The sequence below is a fragment of the Cebidichthys violaceus genome, unplaced genomic scaffold, assembly GCF_023349555.1.
Source record: "Cebidichthys violaceus isolate CVI_PGR_0920_01 unplaced genomic scaffold, fCebVio1.0.p SCAF_10, whole genome shotgun sequence".
In the NCBI taxonomy this organism is placed as follows: domain Eukaryota; kingdom Metazoa; phylum Chordata; class Actinopteri; order Perciformes; family Stichaeidae; genus Cebidichthys; species Cebidichthys violaceus.
The window spans coordinates 15340600-15359808 of NW_027176263.1; the positions used below are offsets into that span (position 1 = coordinate 15340600).

The 19209-nt window shown below is 43.2% G+C and overlaps 1 protein-coding gene across 1 annotated transcript; it reads left to right on the top strand.

Annotated features, from left to right (window-relative positions):
* The first annotated feature begins 576 nt into the window (after window positions 1–576).
* On the top strand, window positions 577–18300 carry rhoq (ras homolog family member Q). Its single transcript, XM_068727260.1, has 5 exons — window positions 577–1232; window positions 1567–1625; window positions 10356–10520; window positions 13092–13187; window positions 14847–18300. The coding sequence occupies exons 1-5, from the start codon at window positions 947–949 to the stop codon at window positions 15006–15008; spliced, it is 768 nt and encodes a 255-aa protein (XP_068583361.1). The 5' UTR covers window positions 577–946; the 3' UTR covers window positions 15009–18300.
* The last annotated feature ends 909 nt before the right edge of the window (window positions 18301–19209 follow it).

The window sequence follows — 19209 nt, forward strand, 5'->3', positions numbered from 1 at the left end:
TTTTACAGACTGGCTTTTATGTGACGTCGTCGCTTCACTGCTTAATTTTATTGTTAATATAATTATTTTATTTTACTAAATTATTTTATTTTTATTGTTGATATTATTATTTTATTTTACTGAATTATTTTATTTTATTTATGTATTTAGTAGTTTATTGTTATGGTGTGGATTGTTGGGCCTCACTGTTGAGCTTTCTGTTGTTTTACTGCCTTGCTTCTAATGCTTTGTCTGTTTTTAAAGGTGCGATATAAATAAAGTTATTATTATTATTATTATTATAGTTCAACAGAGCCCTATGGTGAGTGGTAGTCCTTCTCATTAGCATCTTCAGGATACTGTTTTATCTCCTGCGGGGTGACGCCCTTCTCATATTCCTATACAAGGACTATTAGAATGTAGGCCAATGTTTGCATATTAGCTTTCTTAAATGTATGATGTAATTCCTCACAGTCCTCGGTCCACACACACATCCCCACCGGGCGGAGTGTACTTTATCCAGAGCCCCTCGTTTTCAAACCCAAGCTCCGCCTCTCCAGCAAGCGCACCCACCTTGTCCACCAGCGGCAGCAGCACAGTGCGCACAGGCAGCGACAGAGAGAGCACAGGCGCGGGGGGCCACACTGTAGAGAGAGAGAGAGAGAGAGAGAGAGAGAGAGAGAGAGAGAGAGAGAGAGAGAGAGAGAGAGAGAGAGAGAGAGGCACGACGGAGCGGAGGCAGCAACGGAGCGGCACCCGCGGCGCTGAGAGAGAGAGGCTGTTGAAGGGGGGAAAACCCCGCATTAAACACCTCTCAGGACTGAGGGGTTCATTCTGTCTGCCGGCCCACTTCACGGTCACTTTTTTTGGGGGGGGGGGAGGAGGCTACAACTGTGACCGGTGGTGGTGAAAATATGCAGTTCCAGTCCGACTCTGTGCGCCGCGCGGTCCGCCTCAGACGCTGGTGATGCCCGGCGTGCGGGGATCACCGCCCAGCAGCAGCAGCAGCAGCAGCAGCGGCAGCAGCGGCGGCAGGAGGAGCAGGAGGAGGTGGGGGTCAGGACAACAGTGCGTCGGGGGGGCCGTTGGTGATAATGGTAAGGTCGGGACCATGGCTAACGGAACTGGTACCATCATGTTAAAATGCGTCGTGGTGGGAGACGGTGCGGTGGGCAAAACGTGTCTCCTGATGAGCTATGCCAACGACGCCTTTCCAGAAGAGTATGTGCCCACAGTCTTTGATCATTATGCAGGTAGGAATACATCATCTATTGTGTCTATGGGCGTTTAATAATAACATCACGTCATGTTGATCTGCCTCTAGTCTGTGTGTTTGTGCAGCCTTTAGTGAAATCAAATCTAATAAGAGGGAGTGAATTCCCCCGATTCCTCTGCCACTCTTCCCCCCAACTGCATTGGCCTGCATCTGTTGCTATAATCAAAACCACTTGTTTGCCTCCTTCATAGCAGAGAGGGGTTGGGGGGACCCCTCCCTCCCTCCCTCTCTCTCTCTCTCCCCCCCCCCCCCCCCCCATCCTCTCCCCTTCCCTTCCTCCTCTCAACATGCTCTTTGTCATTTCCTCGCAGTGAGTGTCAACGTCGGTGGAAAGCAGTACTTGCTGGGACTGTATGACACAGCTGGTCAGGTACAGTTGATTTTCTCTTCTCCCCTGGCCGGGTGCCAAGCATGTTAAGGACACACCGACACACACACACACACACACACACACACACACACACACACACACACACACACACAGTATCTCGGTCTCCCCATGCGCTCCTGGGACCGATAACTACCCGACGGGCCCACAGGCCTCATATTCAGGCCAGACACTAAGCTGCAACAGGTGACGTTTTTTTTTTTTTTTTCACACATGGGTTTACTGCCAGAGCGTGGTGTGTGTGTGTGTGTGTGTGTGTGTGTGTGTGTGTGTGTGTGTGTGTGTGTGCGCCGTGGACAGTGATGGCTAGTGACGGGGGGGGGGGGGGGGTGTTCAATAGTTCTATTATGTGGAGAACAGGGCTCCTATGTCCAATAGTGATGTCACAGGTTTGTTAAACAGGGCTGCCCTAATGCATGGGCTTTTTCTTCACAATGTGCCATTCAGCGGGCAAGAGTTAAAACTGTACTGAACCCCCCCCACCCCCCCCCCCCCCCCCCCCACACACACACACACACACACACACACACAATAATGTTCCCAGTCAGCAGAAGAGCGAGTGTAAGCACACAAAGACAGAGGAAGTCATGTTAACTCATGACAGACACAGGCTCATCGAGGACACCACAACCTCCACACTTAAGTTTTAAGGGCAAAATGGTCTTTTGGTCTGTGCGATAATGTAAACCCCTTCCCCAATGGACAAGGAACCCCCCCCCCCCACTAACATCTGGTTTTTGTCTTCGGTGGTAAAGGTCACAGTCGGCATTCATTCTCGGGACAAATGACTCTGCGGTAGTCACAAATATTAATCGGTTCCAGCTCCGATCGGCAGATGATGATGGAAACGAGACATAATGTAGGAAAACTATCATTTTTTTCTGCCATTTTCCCGGCGCGATGCAATGTGACGCGCTTTGAAGTGAATACATCGCAAATAAAATCAAACGGGTATTTGGACAATTATTGTAATGTATTAACGTGCAAAACGTATTATTAATATGCTCTCCTCAAAGCCACCAGACTCCAGTCAGATAACAGTCATTTTAAGTCGCTGATTGTCAAAACACACTTCATTCAAACTCGACAGAAGCAAAGTAAAACTCATCACAACCATCTGTGTTGGTTTTCCACTGTTCCGACAATCACAATATATATATATATATATATATATAAATAAAAGAAGAAGTAACCAGCTTAGCATTTTCACTGTTTTACTAACCCTGCTTCCAGTGAAGTCGAACTTGACACGCCAGAAAAAGAAAAGGAAACAGAAAGGCTTGTCTACTGGCAATAAGAAAGAAATCACCTATTTTTAGCGGGTTTTCCCGTGTCTAAGAAACCCACATAGAGACGCTTATTATTGGTGGAAAAGGGGTATTAGATAATTAGTAGGATTAGGATTAATTAGGATTAATTAATTAGACTAGAGCAAAAATAATGAGTCAAGTTATCAACACAAATAGATCATTAATACACAGCTTTTAGAGGCCAACAACTCTACACAACAACAACAACACATCCAGCATTCGTAGCTATAGCTATGAAAAACAATGCGCCGTAATTCATAGACATCCCACAAAATGATTCCCGGATGTTATCCAGGTAATGATGAACGAGGAAGTATAAAGACGACCGAAGCGAACCTGTAATGAATTATGAAATGTAATTACGCCACTTCTGTGGTTATTTAAACCCAAACGACAATCTTTTCCTCAACCTGACCAAGTAGTTGTGTTTCCTGTTAAGACGGAAGTTTACTTTAAAAAGGCCGTGTGTGTACGTACCGGGTGGAAATTGACCCGAGTTGCTGGTTTTAGCAGGAAAACGCACAGAAAATGAGGAGTAGCTTTTTCGTACGAAAATGTGAGGATACGTCGCAGCAGTACACATACGCGCGATAACACTGACTAAAAACACAAGAACTACAAGACTCCCTCCAGCTATGCTGTAAGACTGGTCAACAGCGACCACGAGGCCTTTAACCCCCCCGGTCGACTTTAAACTGTGCACATGTGCAAACGTCGAATAGTTAACGCTTTCCTCCGGGCCGGATTTAACAGTGTGAATTCAGAACGAGTCACAATCTGCAATCCGATCCGTCCGTCGGAAAGAACAAAAAAAAAAAAAAAAAAAAAGAGCAGCTTGAAAGGTCAACCGAGTCCTCTCTGCTCCGTTCATTCACCAACGCTGAACGCACAACTCCATGAATAGCAGATCACAGCCTCGCCCCCCCCCCCCCCCCCCCCCCCCGAACAGCTACCTGTGGCTGCGTCGTACTTTTGGTCTCGGGGAAAACAGATGGCGGAGGTGTTACTTGCTTGCTTACTTACTCGCTTGCAAGAAAGAGGATGTGTGTGTGTGTGTGTGTGTGTGTGTGTGTGTGTGTGTGTGTGTGTGTGTGTGTGTGTGTGTGTGTCGGAGCAGGGTTTCTTTTTAGCTGATTCTGAGTGTCTCTGAAATGGAGAAGTTCTCCCAGATGTCTACCGTGGGTGCTGCCGGCCACCGAGAGTAGAGTTACTGCTCCCTGAACCCCCCCCCCCCCCCCCCCCCCCCCCCCCCCTCCACACACACACACACACACACACACACACACACACACACACACAGCCCTGACTCCGCTGACCTCTTTATGTGGAGCACAAGGCCAGCTGGTAATGTTTATAGCTGCAGCATCTGATCAAAGACCCGGCGCCCCAAAGAGAGAGGGGGAGACAATGAAAGGAAGACAGAAAAGAGGAAGGGGGGGGGGGGGGTGGAATTGCCCAGAAATTGGTTAATTCAGTCCTCTCAGTTTCATTTTCCTTTCCAACTTATGACTCTTGTCAAACCCCCCCCCCCTCATCATCTCCACTATCTGGCCTGAATGACACATGTTCAACTGGCTTCACTCCCCCCCCCCCTTCTCGTAATAATGATATTCCTGGCACTGCTGGAGCCCCCACAATGCTTTGCTGTTCCACGAGTGCATCGGCTGCATTACAGACACAAGCCCCCTTTAACATGTCAGGGCCGCACAATCCCGCCCGCCGCTGCGCTCGGCCTGCCGTTGTATTGAGACCGCCGCCCTGCCCCGCTGTTGACTGCGCCGCTCGCCACGTCGCTCCCTCAAGCCCGCCGCCTATTGAACTGTTCCATATGGAAGGTCTGCGGAGCGACGAGGGAACAGAGGGGAAACCTTTTACTTATTCATTCAATCATCCTCCTCTTGCTGCTGCCTCTGCTGCTGCTTGCTGCACTCAAGGAAATCGAGCACCGCTGCCCGAGGAGGAGCAGGAGGAAACAGGAAGCGGATGCTAAGTGCCGTGGTCGCCACGGAGACGCGTTAGGTAGAGGGACCGAGGAGTCGGGATGGTATTCGTGCCCCCGATGCCCCAGTGACCCCCGAACTCAGCCCTTCGACTGCCTTCACACGCAGCTGCACGTCCTGTGATCACTTTAACCGCTTCACGTCAGCCACTACCCCCCCCTCCCTCGTTACTGTTTGGTACAGTCCGATGAGTCCTTTTTGACTCAGCAAACCAAAGCGGCCCAGTGACCCCCAGACGTCCCCCAGTGGGGGTGGGAGGGTGACAGGTGGGGATGGGGGTGATGGTTGGAAGGGGGGTAGGGGGACTGGAAATGGTTTACGTTAATGGATTCGTCTGTCTGACAATGTCAAAATGTCGACTAGGTGAAATACCGAATTACCAAGAGTAATTCAAACCGGGCAGGGCAACCCACCAGTCTGCTGCGGGTGTCTCCATTAAAGGGGCACTCCAGCAATTTAGTTTTGCACTTCCATAAAGTCACCACACGCAAAATTGGCACAGCAAAGGCAGAGATATCCGGACTTTTAGTGCCTATTATGGGTGAAGCACCGAAAACTCCGGATCTTACACTTCCCATGATGGAACCAATCGCACAATTTCCTGCTTGGCAACTGTACATTTATCAAACAGCTCGGCTGTATGTTTGTTAATGGAAACGAATCCTATGAGAAAGAACAAAAAAACAACACAATGTGTTCCTCCATCTCCAAATACTTTTGAGCCCCGACTGCAAAAAAAGAGGTTACAAACATTGAATCACATTTTTTTTAAAGGGCCGCGGTAATTTCCTTTAACAGCTGTAGCTTTTAGCAAATGTTACTTTAACGGGAAAAAATAATGCATATGTTGGGAACTATTTTCAGCTGCGGATTCACACACATTTTGGTCCTCAAATGAGTGTGATCGATTCAAAATAAAATGCAGTGTGTGTGTGTGTGTGTGTGTGTGTGTGTGTGTGTGTGTGTGTGTGTGTGTGTGTGTGTGGTAACGAACCCAGTGCAACAGTGTGGCTCACTGATGTGTTTCTCATAGTTTTTGGACAACAATGGAACTCTATGGCACAGAGGAATACAAGCTCTGGATACACACACAGTACTTGTTAGAGGGACGACGTCGTCGTTAGTTTTGGTCTCGTCATAAGAAAACTGTAGCATATTATCAGCCTCATCCGTGAGCAATTTGGTTTGGCTGATCTACGCCCTGATGACATCATCAGGGACTTCAGAGTCACAGAAGACATTATACAGCTGTTTCCACATGCTGAGCACAATAGTTGGAGTAGTATTCCCCATTGTGAGTAAACTAACCCTTTTTGTGTGAAATCAATGACAATCCTCCTTAAATATTTTTCAAAATTTTAAGTGATTTGGGTTTTTTTTGTCACTTAACCAATCAATAAATCATTTAAGCACCATCGTCTTTAAAAATATTCTTTCATATCACATTTTCACCTAGAGTAGTATATTTAGTAATTTTTTTTAGGGGAATTTGATTCATAATTCCCTCAAATGATTCATAAAGAGGTCTTAATTTATGTCGCGCCATGCACAGTTTGTGTGCCACTGCCTTTAAGTGCCATTAAATGCAACATTAAACTGTCGGATCTTTGAAAGGAGCATGACAGGATGTGCTCCCACCGCACAGGCATGAATAGACAGAGTGCATCAGCGCTCGAGCTATGATTAATGATCATTAATCACCATTAAAGGGCCAGTAAAATATAAACAAGCATAAATAGCTTGTTGTAATTTTTTTTTTTTATCCCCGAGGTTAAATCCAGTTCCGCGAAATGTGCAGATTTGCAGATCAGAGGCCGGACTTTGTGAATAGCAGCGTCTCGTGTCTGGGCTTGCGTTCCCACCCGGCGGCCATATGAGAGCAGGCGTCTCCGACTCTGGTTTACGGAGCCCCGAGGAGACCATAGGCGTAGGAAAGGGAGAAAGAGAAGAGAGAGAGAGAGAGAGAGAGAGAGAAGAGAGAGCCGTGGGAGGAGGGAATGACTCAGTGATATCATTGCACCCATGTGTCACTGAGTCGACAGAGCGCGGTCACACGGCGGCCCCGAATGAAGACGCAGCCCTGGTGGAAGTGGATGGAGAGAAGTTAGCGTTTAATAGAGAATTCTTTCTTTCATTCCTTCCTTTCCTCCCATCATATCTGTTGCACCACCTTGGAAAAGACTGCCGTGCAATGTCTCACCGACGCACTCATAAACCGTACTAATGTAACTAACATGTCAGACATATGCACCCGATGGAAACCTTCACAGCCGCCTGAGTGTAAACATTTCTGGACCGAGCGCTGATCAAACACGGGGATTGAGCGCCCGGAGCTACGTGGGAGTACACAGTCCTGTCTGTGTCTCCTTATACACACTCTTGAGTGGCTAGCGGGCACACTGTCTTTGGTAGTGTGTCGGGGGTGTGCTGAGAAAGACAGCGTGAGAGGCGGAGATGGGTCTCCGAGAAGCTCCGGGCCTGTTTACGGTAAACTGCTGAGTGGCTTACATCTGTGTTCCTTTATGTCTGCGGCTCACCGGGGGATCGGAGGGTTCACTTGTGCAATCAAAGGTCACACACACGCACACACACAAACACACACACACACACACACGCACACACACAAACACACACACACACACACACACACACACACACACACATATATTTGATTCCATGTGACGCATATAGTGTATCTTTGGGGGCGGATGAAGGCACATAATCTACGAATGCAAAAACATATCTGCTGTTACATGTTCTCCCCAAGAGGGTAAAAGGAGCTGCATAACATTGGTGTCTAGGTTTGTCTCAGTATAGATGTGTTGACTGTTACAGTTTTCGCTCCACCGTTTATACCAACGTACAACCCCTTCGATATTTCCGGTTATATTAGACCATTGTAGGAAACATTATAAAGTCTTTACAGGATTGTTGCATCAACGTGATATATCTTTCAGGTATTTCATTAGCGTGATTAGCACCAAACATACTCTCCTATCTAGTTATTTCATCTAGAATAATTCTAAAATGATCGTGAAAGTTCTTTCTTGACCTCAGAAGCGGTTGTTTGACTAACAATGTAATTAAACGAGTGTACGTAGGCAAAGCACTGCTTTGAGCTAAATGCTAATGTTAGCACGCTAACATGCTCGCAATAGCAATGCTAACACGCTGATGGTCAACACGCATGTTCACCATCTCATTGTAGCATGTGACCGTGCTAACATTTGCTAATTAGCGCGATGTACAGCTGAGGCTGTAGGGAACACCGTTAGTTTTGCAGGTATTAGATCATAAAGCAAAGTATCGGACAAATTCAATTGTTGACCTGATGATGGCGCTAGAGCAAAAGTTACGGGATCACCAAAGTTATAACAATTCGTCCCAAACGGGAACGATAATGATTTTAAATGTCTGTGTTAAATGTCGCGGGAATATATCCGATAGTTGTCGAGACATTATGCTAAAGATCAAAAATGTTTTAGCCACGCTGCTAGCATAGGCAAAAATGTTTCAATTTAATTTTCAGATAATAAACTATATCAGGATATACATTAATATTACACATACAACTGGGTTGTATTTTATTGAGGGGTAGGCAATTTTGATAAAAACTTCTATTAGGGTATATGTAAAAAAAAATCATAATATATATATACATAGTAAATTTTCGGGAAAAATCTATTTTCTATTGAGTAAATGTTAATGGATATGATGACAAGATAAGAATGTCTGTTTTGGTCTAATCCAGTGAATTAATGCCTTCAACACATTGATGCAAAAATCACGTAAAAATCCAAATATTTCCACAAAGCGGTCCTGCTCATTTATCAGTGCAACACAGCCACCATATTAAAAGGGATGGACACCACGGTGTAAACGAGATGACAAACTCTGTGAGAGTTGACAAATGTATTCATACATATTATTTCATACTGCCAAATTTGATCCGCATCACGCTGCCCGTGTCTCAGTGAACTTAATACAGATCTAGGTCTTTATGTTGTTCTTTCGCCATATTTCAAAGTCAGACTTGTCACATGGTGTTTGCGAATCATCCTTATCCTTTGCCTCAGCCTGCACGGAGCACCAGATGGTTTGCATTCATAGCTGATTCACCACATAAGGGAATTCGGATAGTGTCAGGTAAACTGTCGGTCACACCTAAGATACTCGAATGACTCCGACTGTCAAAACACGGAATCGTCTCATGCGACGATTCTCAACCTGCTGGCACTCGAAGAAGTTCAAAAGGATGATTTAAAATTCCGTAGCTGTGAAACACTCTACTCATTTGGAAGTAAGAAGATGAGCAACACGTACATTTTTGACTCGCATCCGCTTGACGCACTCCAGTCGAGCGCAGGCGTGAAGATTTGTACGGCGTTTTCATCATCTACTCCAATCAAATATAAAGTCGTATATCCTGAACTCATTACACGGGCAACAAAAGATGACACACTCCACCTGGCTGTCCTACTGAGAACTCTGAGCTCCTTTGCATAACCGTTCCCCTCAATGCGTTTGTGTGAGAAAGACTTGTTTCTGGGGATATAGCAGTGTGATCGTATTGGACTGTTTTGCGTGTGTTTGGCAGAGAATGGGACTCGCTGAAGGCATCGGAATGAAAGGCTGTCATTCCGGCGCTTTGTCGCCCTGTTACAACCGTCTCTGGCAAAGTGGGATCCAATTGACTTTGATTTCAGGGATGTGGGCAATAAAGTTTCCCAGACAAGAGAGAGAGAGATTGATTCCCTTGGTCCGATCTGGTCTGGTCGAGTCATATTGAATTACTGGAGATCCATTGATCGCCCCCGTCTTAAAGCTAGCAGGCAGACAAGCATCCGGATTTGTACCGTGAGAAGAAGTCGGAAGGGTCGTGAATATTCATATGTGTGTGCAAGTCGGACACTCTGTCAAGAGGGTTTATCTTTGGTGAGGACAAGAGGACGCTTGATCCGACGCACAAAGGGCAGTGTGTGAATCAGCCGTTCGCGCCGCACAAATATGGGAGATGGCAGTGTGTCTGGTTTTTCGGTGTCCCGTGGCGATGCCTTGTGCAAAAGGACAGAAAGTAATCCGTTAGCATTTCTGTCAGCTCTCGCGTGAAGATCATCCTCTTCGCCGTCTTTCCTCTTCACAGCGCAATTCCAAAAGTACGGTTCTTCAGGCGTATCCTTCCTGTCATAATATTCCACATCATTCCAATAAAACAGCCGAGGAGATAGCTGAGCACATGAGTAAAAAGTCTGTCTGTCTTCAGAGCTCGTTTTTCACGCGCTTTAATAATTCATGAGCAGTAATTTTCAGATGTTGAGAAACGGAAATGAATCACGTCTTGCTCACCTATCCGTCCTCCCCTGACCCCGAATGGTAACTATTCCTGTCCCGTCCTCTTCCAGGAGGACTACGACCGCCTGAGGCCGCTGTCCTACCCGATGACCGATGTCTTCCTCATCTGCTTCTCGGTGGTAAACCCTGCCAGTTTCCAGAACGTGCGCGAGGAATGGGTGCCTGAGTTGCAGGAGTATGCACCCAGTGTCCCCTACTTGCTCATTGGCACCCAGGTGAGTTCGGAATCCACCTTTCCTTCACGCTCAGCTTGAAATGACTGCTTTTATGTGATTTTATGCTCATATATATGCTTGGATGCAATAGCACATCTCTACCTACCCTGTATCAAAATGATATGACAAACTGTCAAGTTTTAGGACAGATTGTAAAAGAAAAGAATTAGACTACTTTGGCTTTTTGCTGTCGTTACTGTTGAGGATCAGACAAGCTCACTGTCAAATACAATGTGAATTTAACCTCAAGAGGCCACTAAGGCTGTCAGAGCAATTTGTTAAATTCTGAGACAAATATGCACCATAGTTGTGTTTCCATGGGCATGTTTCCAGACCCTAAAGGAGGTTTGCATAATGCACAGAAGACATGGAGAATCACAAAACCTCACAAGAGAAGTTCTGACTCTATAGCCCGCAAACTGTCAGATCTTCTAATTGTTTTTTTTTATTTTTTCAAGCAAAAATGCCAAACTACTGCTGTTACTAGCTTTTCAAATGGGAGGATTTGGTGCTTTTCTTCATTATGTATTGTTATAAATGGAATGTCTTTAGGTTTTGGACTGTTGGGCAGACAAAACAAGACATTTAAAGATGTCACCTCTGGCAAAATGTAATTGGCCTCACTGTTTTCACAAAATACATCGAAGAGACAGATTGAGCCTTTGGAGCAAGAAAGACAAAGCTTAATATGACTTAGCAGGACCTGGATTCAGCAATCTCAGATCATTGTACGAGGGGTCAAAAAGATGGACGCCAAGTACCACATTTTCTGTAAACAGGGATGGCGTACCAATGGTATACCAACAATCACACCACCACCACCTTAGACGTTAGCGTTGCATCTTTAAAGTAACCGTACATTTAACACTAGATTTACTTTTTTTGCCAAATGCATGCGTTGGTGTGGTTGCATTAGCCTTGGGACGATTAGTGATATGATTCAAAATATCTCTCGAAAACATCAACTAAAGTTGAACCACGCTGAATCGTCAGCATTTGCTACATTTGTGTGCTATTTGTTTGTTTTATCTACCCTTTGTCTGTAATTTAATATACTACAGTATTATTACAATTTAAACCTGAGCCATGGCAAAGAAGAGTTAATTTATTCAGTCAAGCCAGTAGAGACCTGGCTGGAGTCCTCAGGCTGAGCTGGCTCATACAGGTTTGAAAGGTATGTGGCTTGGTACAAGAGTCCTCATTGCCTTAAAGGTAATCATTAAATCACAAATGTTTAAACCAGCAATTTAATTATGCAAAGATGCAAAAGCTGGGCTTATGTCTTGTGATCTTCAATCAAAGCATCACTCAACTCATGAACATGTTAAGAGATGACACCATTCCTAAAAAATGTATTATTTCTTAAGCCTTAAAACCCACTGCCAACACCATATGTCCAAAAAATGAGCGCTCACTTGTGGGTGGTTTTTGGTCTCTGTTCCCTGGCAACCAAATGCCAGTGCAGCCAAGGCCCAGCGGTGGTGAGGAGGACGGAGTGGGTGTCTGATTTATCGCGTGTCAGCTGATGTTTACTGCCCTTTTATCAGTTCCCGTAATAACTCGCTCGCTGCTTTTCGGCTGGATGCTGATATGTACGCGCAAACAGCGAGCCACGCTGCCACAAATCACACCAGCAGAGAAAAGGGTTGATGAAGGTCGCTTGCAGTGAGATTGTGCAGGTGGATGCATTTATCATTAGCTGGTTATTACTGACATAGGGATGAATTGTATGTGCTGAGCATTGCAATGAATAAAAGAAGAGTGAGGAACCTTGTGGTTTTCTGTGAAATCGCTTTGCACAAGAGCAGGAAGTGTGGGCCAACATGGCTTTGTTTCAAAATGAGACACACTGTCAGTTATACATTTCAGCTCTCGTGGCTATGCTTAGTATAGAGAAAAGTGCTGTAATGCCTGATTTGATGTTGTGAAATCAGGCGTCGATGAGAAACTATTAAAGTATTCAACTGATATCCATATTATAAACAGGCAGCATCCTCAGGTTTTGAAAAGTAAGGCCAATGCGGAAGAGCCAAAAACTTGCATTCTTTCTAAAGGCCAGCAGGGGGCGACTCCTCTGGTTGCAAATAAAAGTCAGATTGTAGAAATCAATGAGAAAATGACCCTACTTCTAGTTTCTAGTCCTCTTCAATACAGCATGACACTATTTAGTATTGTGGTCCCATTGAGAGGAAAATAGACGATAAAGCAGGGTTTGCTTTAGGGCGGGGCTATCTTGTTATTTACAGGTATTTTCATATTCAGTTCATTAAAAGATAATTGTAACTTTTTGGTCGCCTTAAAAGGTCTTATTCAGCGTTCGGTTGTATTTAGTTCCACCCTCTTGTGTCACTTGTGGTTGCCAAAAAACAAGATGGCGATGGCCAAAAAGTAAGATGGTGACGGCCAAAAACCAAGATGGCGACAGGCAAAATATTGAACTCAAGGCTTCAAAACAGCAGTCTACAAACAAATGGGTGACGTCATTCATGGTGACTACGTCCACTTCTTCTGTACAGGCTATGATTATAACGGTGACTTAGCTCAGAGAAAATGTCCTGTTATTTCTTTCAGATTGACCTTCGTGATGACCCCAAGACCATTGCCAAACTGAATGACATGAAGGAGAAGCCCATACCCACTGAGCAAGGACAGAAACTAGCGAAAGAGGTTTGTACGTTTGTCCTATACCGAAGAAGACAAGTAATGAGTAGCTGGCGAAAGAGGCTAGAAGCTTACATTTTCACTTTCAGTGCTGTAGGAGTCAGCTGTCAGGTCCAGTTAGATTCCTGTGTGATGATTTGACCCATGAATGTCTCTGTAGGAATGTAATTTCCTCAGTGAAATGCCTGGAATCAGACCTCATGTACATTCCTTGCCTCGAAGTGAATTGAGGAATACATTCTGGGTCATGAACGTCCAGAGGAAAGCTAGGCTGTAGGACGTAGACACCAAATGTGGTCTGTGATTAATCGCTCCCATCAGGCAGAAACAGAAACAGAGTCAAACTTTCAAAAAATGAGAATCTAGACTCATATAAAGTCGATTTTTTTTTTGGCAACATAAGATGGGATTTAGATGGAATTCATGTCTTGTGGGAGTCATGAAAGCCACAAGGCTCCATGTGAAATAATTTCAAGATATTTGAAAATCACTCAAATGAAAGTTATTTCCTTCAATGTGAGCAGCATTTGACCTTTGACGTTACTATTACCTACTATTCTATTTTGTAGTTGTAGATGACCTGTCTTCCTTCAAATCCATGTCAAGATTAGAAATGCTTTAAAAACAATGCTCCAAATGGATAGAACCGTTATTTATACATTTCCTAGACTGGACAGATTATGACTTGTGACGTTCCCCAGCTTTTAGCCTCTCGTGTAAAAGCATCAACTTTTATGAAACATGAATTCCTGGCAATCTTTGAAAAAGGTTGTTTCTGAACAAGGTTGTTTAACAACACTTACTGATGGTATTTGCTGAACCCTTGAACACAGTTCCAACAATTTGGATAAAAGAATAGATTCACTGCAGAATAAAAACGATTTTTGTAAGGGGTAGCTCGAGTTAGCTTAACTTAGCTTAGCGTAGCATAAAGGCTCGTAAACAGGGGAAAACAACTATCCTGTCATTGGTCCTGGCCATGAAATAGTCCCCCTGTTTTCACTCTTTATGCAGGGAGACTGATGATTATTAGTATGAGGAGTTTTTCATTCACTCCAGACTTGAGCCATAATGGAAGTGTTACAGATATATTACAAGGTCGTGGCAAACATGAGATCATGTAAAATTGCCATCACGCTTATGTAATGAGGTGCATGTCTGAGAGGGCTTTAGGCATACATAAGGTAATTTCTTAATGGCTGCAGATACCAAGAAGCATTTCAGGTACAACATTAACAACGGCTAGGCTGCTAAATAGGGTATATTGGCAAGTAGGCTAAAACTCGTAAATTAATACATATATACACGTATATTGTTTGTTTCATTCGTATCAAGTGTAAAAATGTTTGTTCCCTATTTTACAAGTCGGTTATGTGAAATAGTCCGGCTTATATAACCCCCTTAAAAGGGCAAATCAATGTTTTTACACAAACAAGTGCTGTTAGAAGGATTCTGTTACCTATAGAACCAGGCTAGCTGTTTATGCTAAGCTAAGCTAACGAGCTGCCGGCTTTAGCTTCCTATTTACCGTACAAAGATGAGATCTTCTCATACAACTCTGGGCAGGAAAGACAATGTATTCCTTGTACATGTACCTATAATAACTGCTCGTATTGTACTGGAATTTGTGGACTGATGGTCCGTCCGTTCTTTTCTACTCATCAGATCGGCGCATGTTGCTATGTGGAGTGTTCAGCTTTAACGCAGAAGGGCCTGAAGACGGTGTTCGACGAGGCCATCATCGCAATCTTGACTCCCAAGAAAAAGAAGGGAGCTCTGAAGAGGAGACTGGGACCCCGCTGCATCAACTGCTGTCTGATCACGTGATACATAAACCTGGAGATCATTCGGCAACCGACCATAAACCAAACCTTGACTGGAGGCAAAAGACAGACAAGAGAGAAATGCACAGACAGCAGAGTGAGACTAAAGACTGAAAAGGACAAAACAAGAGCTACTTTTAAGCTGCAAGGCTCTTAAAAGGCCATAACTCTCTTCTGCTGTCCAACACAGGTTGAGTTGATGCAGTTTACAACCAAAGGAGCACAAAACCCAAGTCAGTCTCTTCTTCTAAAAGACTTTTTGCCTCTAAAGTACCTTCTTTTATAACCATTTTTAATCATTTTTTTTTTTCCTGTACAAAATTGTTGTACACTGTCATGTGAAAAAAACAACACAAAATGACATTTCAGTTTTAAGAAAAATGCTACATTTTTAGTTCATATTATGTGTTTTGGTTTTGAGAGCTAGATTATTGATTTGTGCATTTGCCTATATAAGAGCAGATCGGAGAAAGTCTGCAGCTGATAAATAATGAGAGGCTTACTTAAGTGACACTGTGACAATAGCCAGGATACATTTCTGGACATAGAGCGCTGCAGGGATAACGTATTTTTGTTAGCTAACAAAAAGCCAACGGGATTTTTTCATTGGATTTTGGATTATTACAAAAAATAAGCTCTGTGGCAAACAAAAGTTTATAACACTTGCACGTTTTGTTCAGCGGAATAATCTTCACAAACCACTTTTATGATTTTTGAAATGCGAATGCAATCGACAGAAGTAAAAAAGCTAACGCTAGGCTATAAACAAACTACATAACATAACAAAGCTAAAGGCGGACATGTGTTTGGCTTGATTACGTTTTGTAGTCTCATTTAGCCACTTGTTTGCAACCGGCTTCCATAAGAAACGCTTCAGTGGGATATTTACTGACGTATTATAGATCGTAGAACAAAACGTTAACCACAGACCTTATTCCAGGCATCTAACCAAAGACCCATTAAAAAAACTCATCGACTTCGAGACAAGGGAACCGGAAGTACGAGCTTTAGGACTTATTCCTGCAGCGCTCTATAGGCCCAGTTCCCCCCGTCAATTTAAGATTTGTGCTACCAAGAGTCTGTTGGCCCACAAAGTCTGTTTCCAGTTATTTGCCAATTGAGGACCTGCAAATGAAACCACACAAGGTTTATTGCATTGTGTGGGGGATAACACAAGTCGACAGTGAGTGTAATGCTGTTCAGAGAACACATTTTGGACCTAGAACTGTATAATTTTAAAGTTTTGAAGTCTTGTTTTTGCCTTATGAAAACCCTAATTTATAGTGTGGCATGCAAAAACATACTGTAAGTTAGGGGCTGAGGTCTTCATCAGGAACTGAAGAGGTCTATTATCCATTTTCTAAATATTAATTATCCAGAGTTTATTATTCTACATCTCTAAAATAGAGATGATCTAATATGTGCATATATTATTTTGTTAGCCGATTACTTTTTTTGTTTTAATTGTTGCTACCCTGCAATAATGCGTTATCCTTTTATCACCTTCGAGAAGGTTTAGAAGTAGAGGAATCTCATTTTAGAAATGAAACTCTGATTCAAATTCAACGTCCAAAGAATCGAATGCACACTTTCATCAAAATCCGATGGTGACCCAATACTGTAAATGCACAACATGAAGCACAGTCGGCGTCACGCCATTTACCGACACAACAAAGCACATTCCTCTGCTTTTAAAACACAGTCCCTCTCCCAGAAAAGGCTGATGGAAGCACAGAAGATACACACTGTTCCATCAGGCACAAGTGTTAGCACAGCACACTATCTTACCACGCACAATCAGCAAATACAGAAAAGAAACGGATTCAAACCGTTTTGAAAGGGTACAAGAAGGGGTTGCAGCAGCTGTTCCTACGTAAAAACGTGACCTAGTTTTAATGAACGTGATTTACACATCACCAAAGCAAAACATGGGCGCCACACAAACAAGTTCTTACTTTGAGATAAGTTGCTAATAACCATTTGCACCCTGTAACTGTCCGGCGTAGCTGTTGCGTAACGTTAGCTTGCAAAGATGCTACCTGTTTCGAATGACGAGTAAAAGAGGTAATAATGGAGCATGGTCGAAACAACTAACCTGCCACTTTAAAAATCTGTTTAAAAATGGTATTAAGCGTCCATTAAAAAGTCTATTTGACCATAACAACCCGATATACCGTGAATTACAACACGTTATGCCAACAACGCTAGACCAAATTACTAGCTAACGTGAAATAACTTTGGCTAGGTTAACGTAAGCTGATATTTCCCACTCATTCTGGATTGTATGAATACTACTAATTCTGACGTTTCTCTCTCTTTTGGCATCAATGAATAAAACAAAGTCATAGCTAAATTTACAGACAATCAGCACGTAGGTTTAATTATCACCACGCCACCTAAAACTGTTATTTTTTGGCAGTTATTTTACGGCCCTTGATACTACAATGACTTTGCAAATTCCACCCCCCACTCGTGGATAATGAAAACAAAGTATCTATCGACTTGTCCGTCTAAGATATTTAAGTTTTAATGATGCAACCTAATCATAAATTTCAAACTAGCTTTACTGAGAACGTATAAAAGGACTTTATACACAAACAAAAGAGATGGATATACAAATGACTGGTGCACGTTATAAGGTAGATAGATAGAAACAACATTAGTTTGACCACCGGCCCATGTACCAATCCCTTCTTTTAATTAAGCAACACTGTAGAAACAGAATTCGTTGATCCTCATCATAAACTCACAATCTACACCATTTCAAATATAAATTGAGGTAATGAAGTGAAACAGGATTTAAAGAACAGCTTAAAATATCCACGACCTCCCAAAGCAACTGTATGCAACGACGGTTTCAAGCCTACATGTCTATAATAATTGAGGTTGTGACCGAACTTTTCCTGCAAGCTCTTATTATTATGCATTCGTTATTGGCTTTTTCTAACTTTTTTGTTTTTGTTTGTTTAAAATGATATTAATCAAAAGGTGCCAACTCTTGCTAAATGACTTGCGTACATTTTGTGTTATGAGTCAGATTATGCTGATTGATTAAAGCTTTAATGTAAATGGTGCTTCTCCTCTCTGTCCCAGCCTGCATTGTTAAAACTGTCTTTTTGAGCAGCAGAGTGTACTGCGGCAGTGAACAGCCTTCTCATCTTGGACAGTGTTCGCTTGCTTACGTTGTGTGAAGGTCCCCCCCACCTCAGGATCCAGGACCTAAGTGCCGCAGCCACCAATGCATTCTCCCGTCGATGCTTCTCTCTTCTAAATAAATGTGTTTACTGTGTTAACAAGCCGGCTTTGGAGGGTTTAACTTGGACGCCGTCAAATGTGTGCCGCGTGGAAACGCATTTGTGAAATTACCTCTGCAGCGTTTATTCCTGGAACTGAGTGCAGTCACGCTCATTATGGGTCAGACATCAGTGGGTTGACTTGATAAGCAGGTCAACTCTGAGGCGAATGAATTCACACAAATGCTTTATGTTCATCTATGTATGCTTCGTTTAGAAAGGTTCCTGTTTCTTCTTGAAGTTGGTGACGTTTCATCAATGTACTCTCGATGCCACTGCTCAGTCTATAACAAAGTGAGTTGTGTCGATATCTGAAGCACGAGCGCCACTTGCTGGCTACTTTTAGAACGTCCGTCACATTTCTGCTTTTTTACTCAGATATTAGAGGGCACTTTAACGTGCACTTTGCTTTTTTTTTGGTTCAAGGTGGGCTATGACTTCAAGAAGTAAAAGAATAACAAAGATATAACAAAAATAAGACATATTCAATTATCTAACCTGCATTAGCGAGGGGGAATGTCATGAAATCTGGTTTTGAGCCAACAGCAAGTAATACCAGGGCGAGAATTACCCATAGCAATACTTTTATTACTACAGGCAGTTAATGTACAGTTGTGTATGGAGGAGCTGCGTGATTCAAAAGATCAAAAAATCATTCATAAGCAGCTTCTAAATGGGTTTTCAGTACCACTGAACAACTTTGACAAACATGAAGTTGTTTTTATTTTACCATTCTTATGAATGTTACGTAATTAGATGCATGTTAAAAATATATGAATATGTTGTTATAAAATGTATACAAGAAGACAATAAGAAAGCAAGTTCTGGAAGAAAAATGTATTTGAATCAAGAAAAGAAAGGTAAAAAAATAAATAATAATAATAATAATAAAAAAGGTATTTGCTAAAGTAA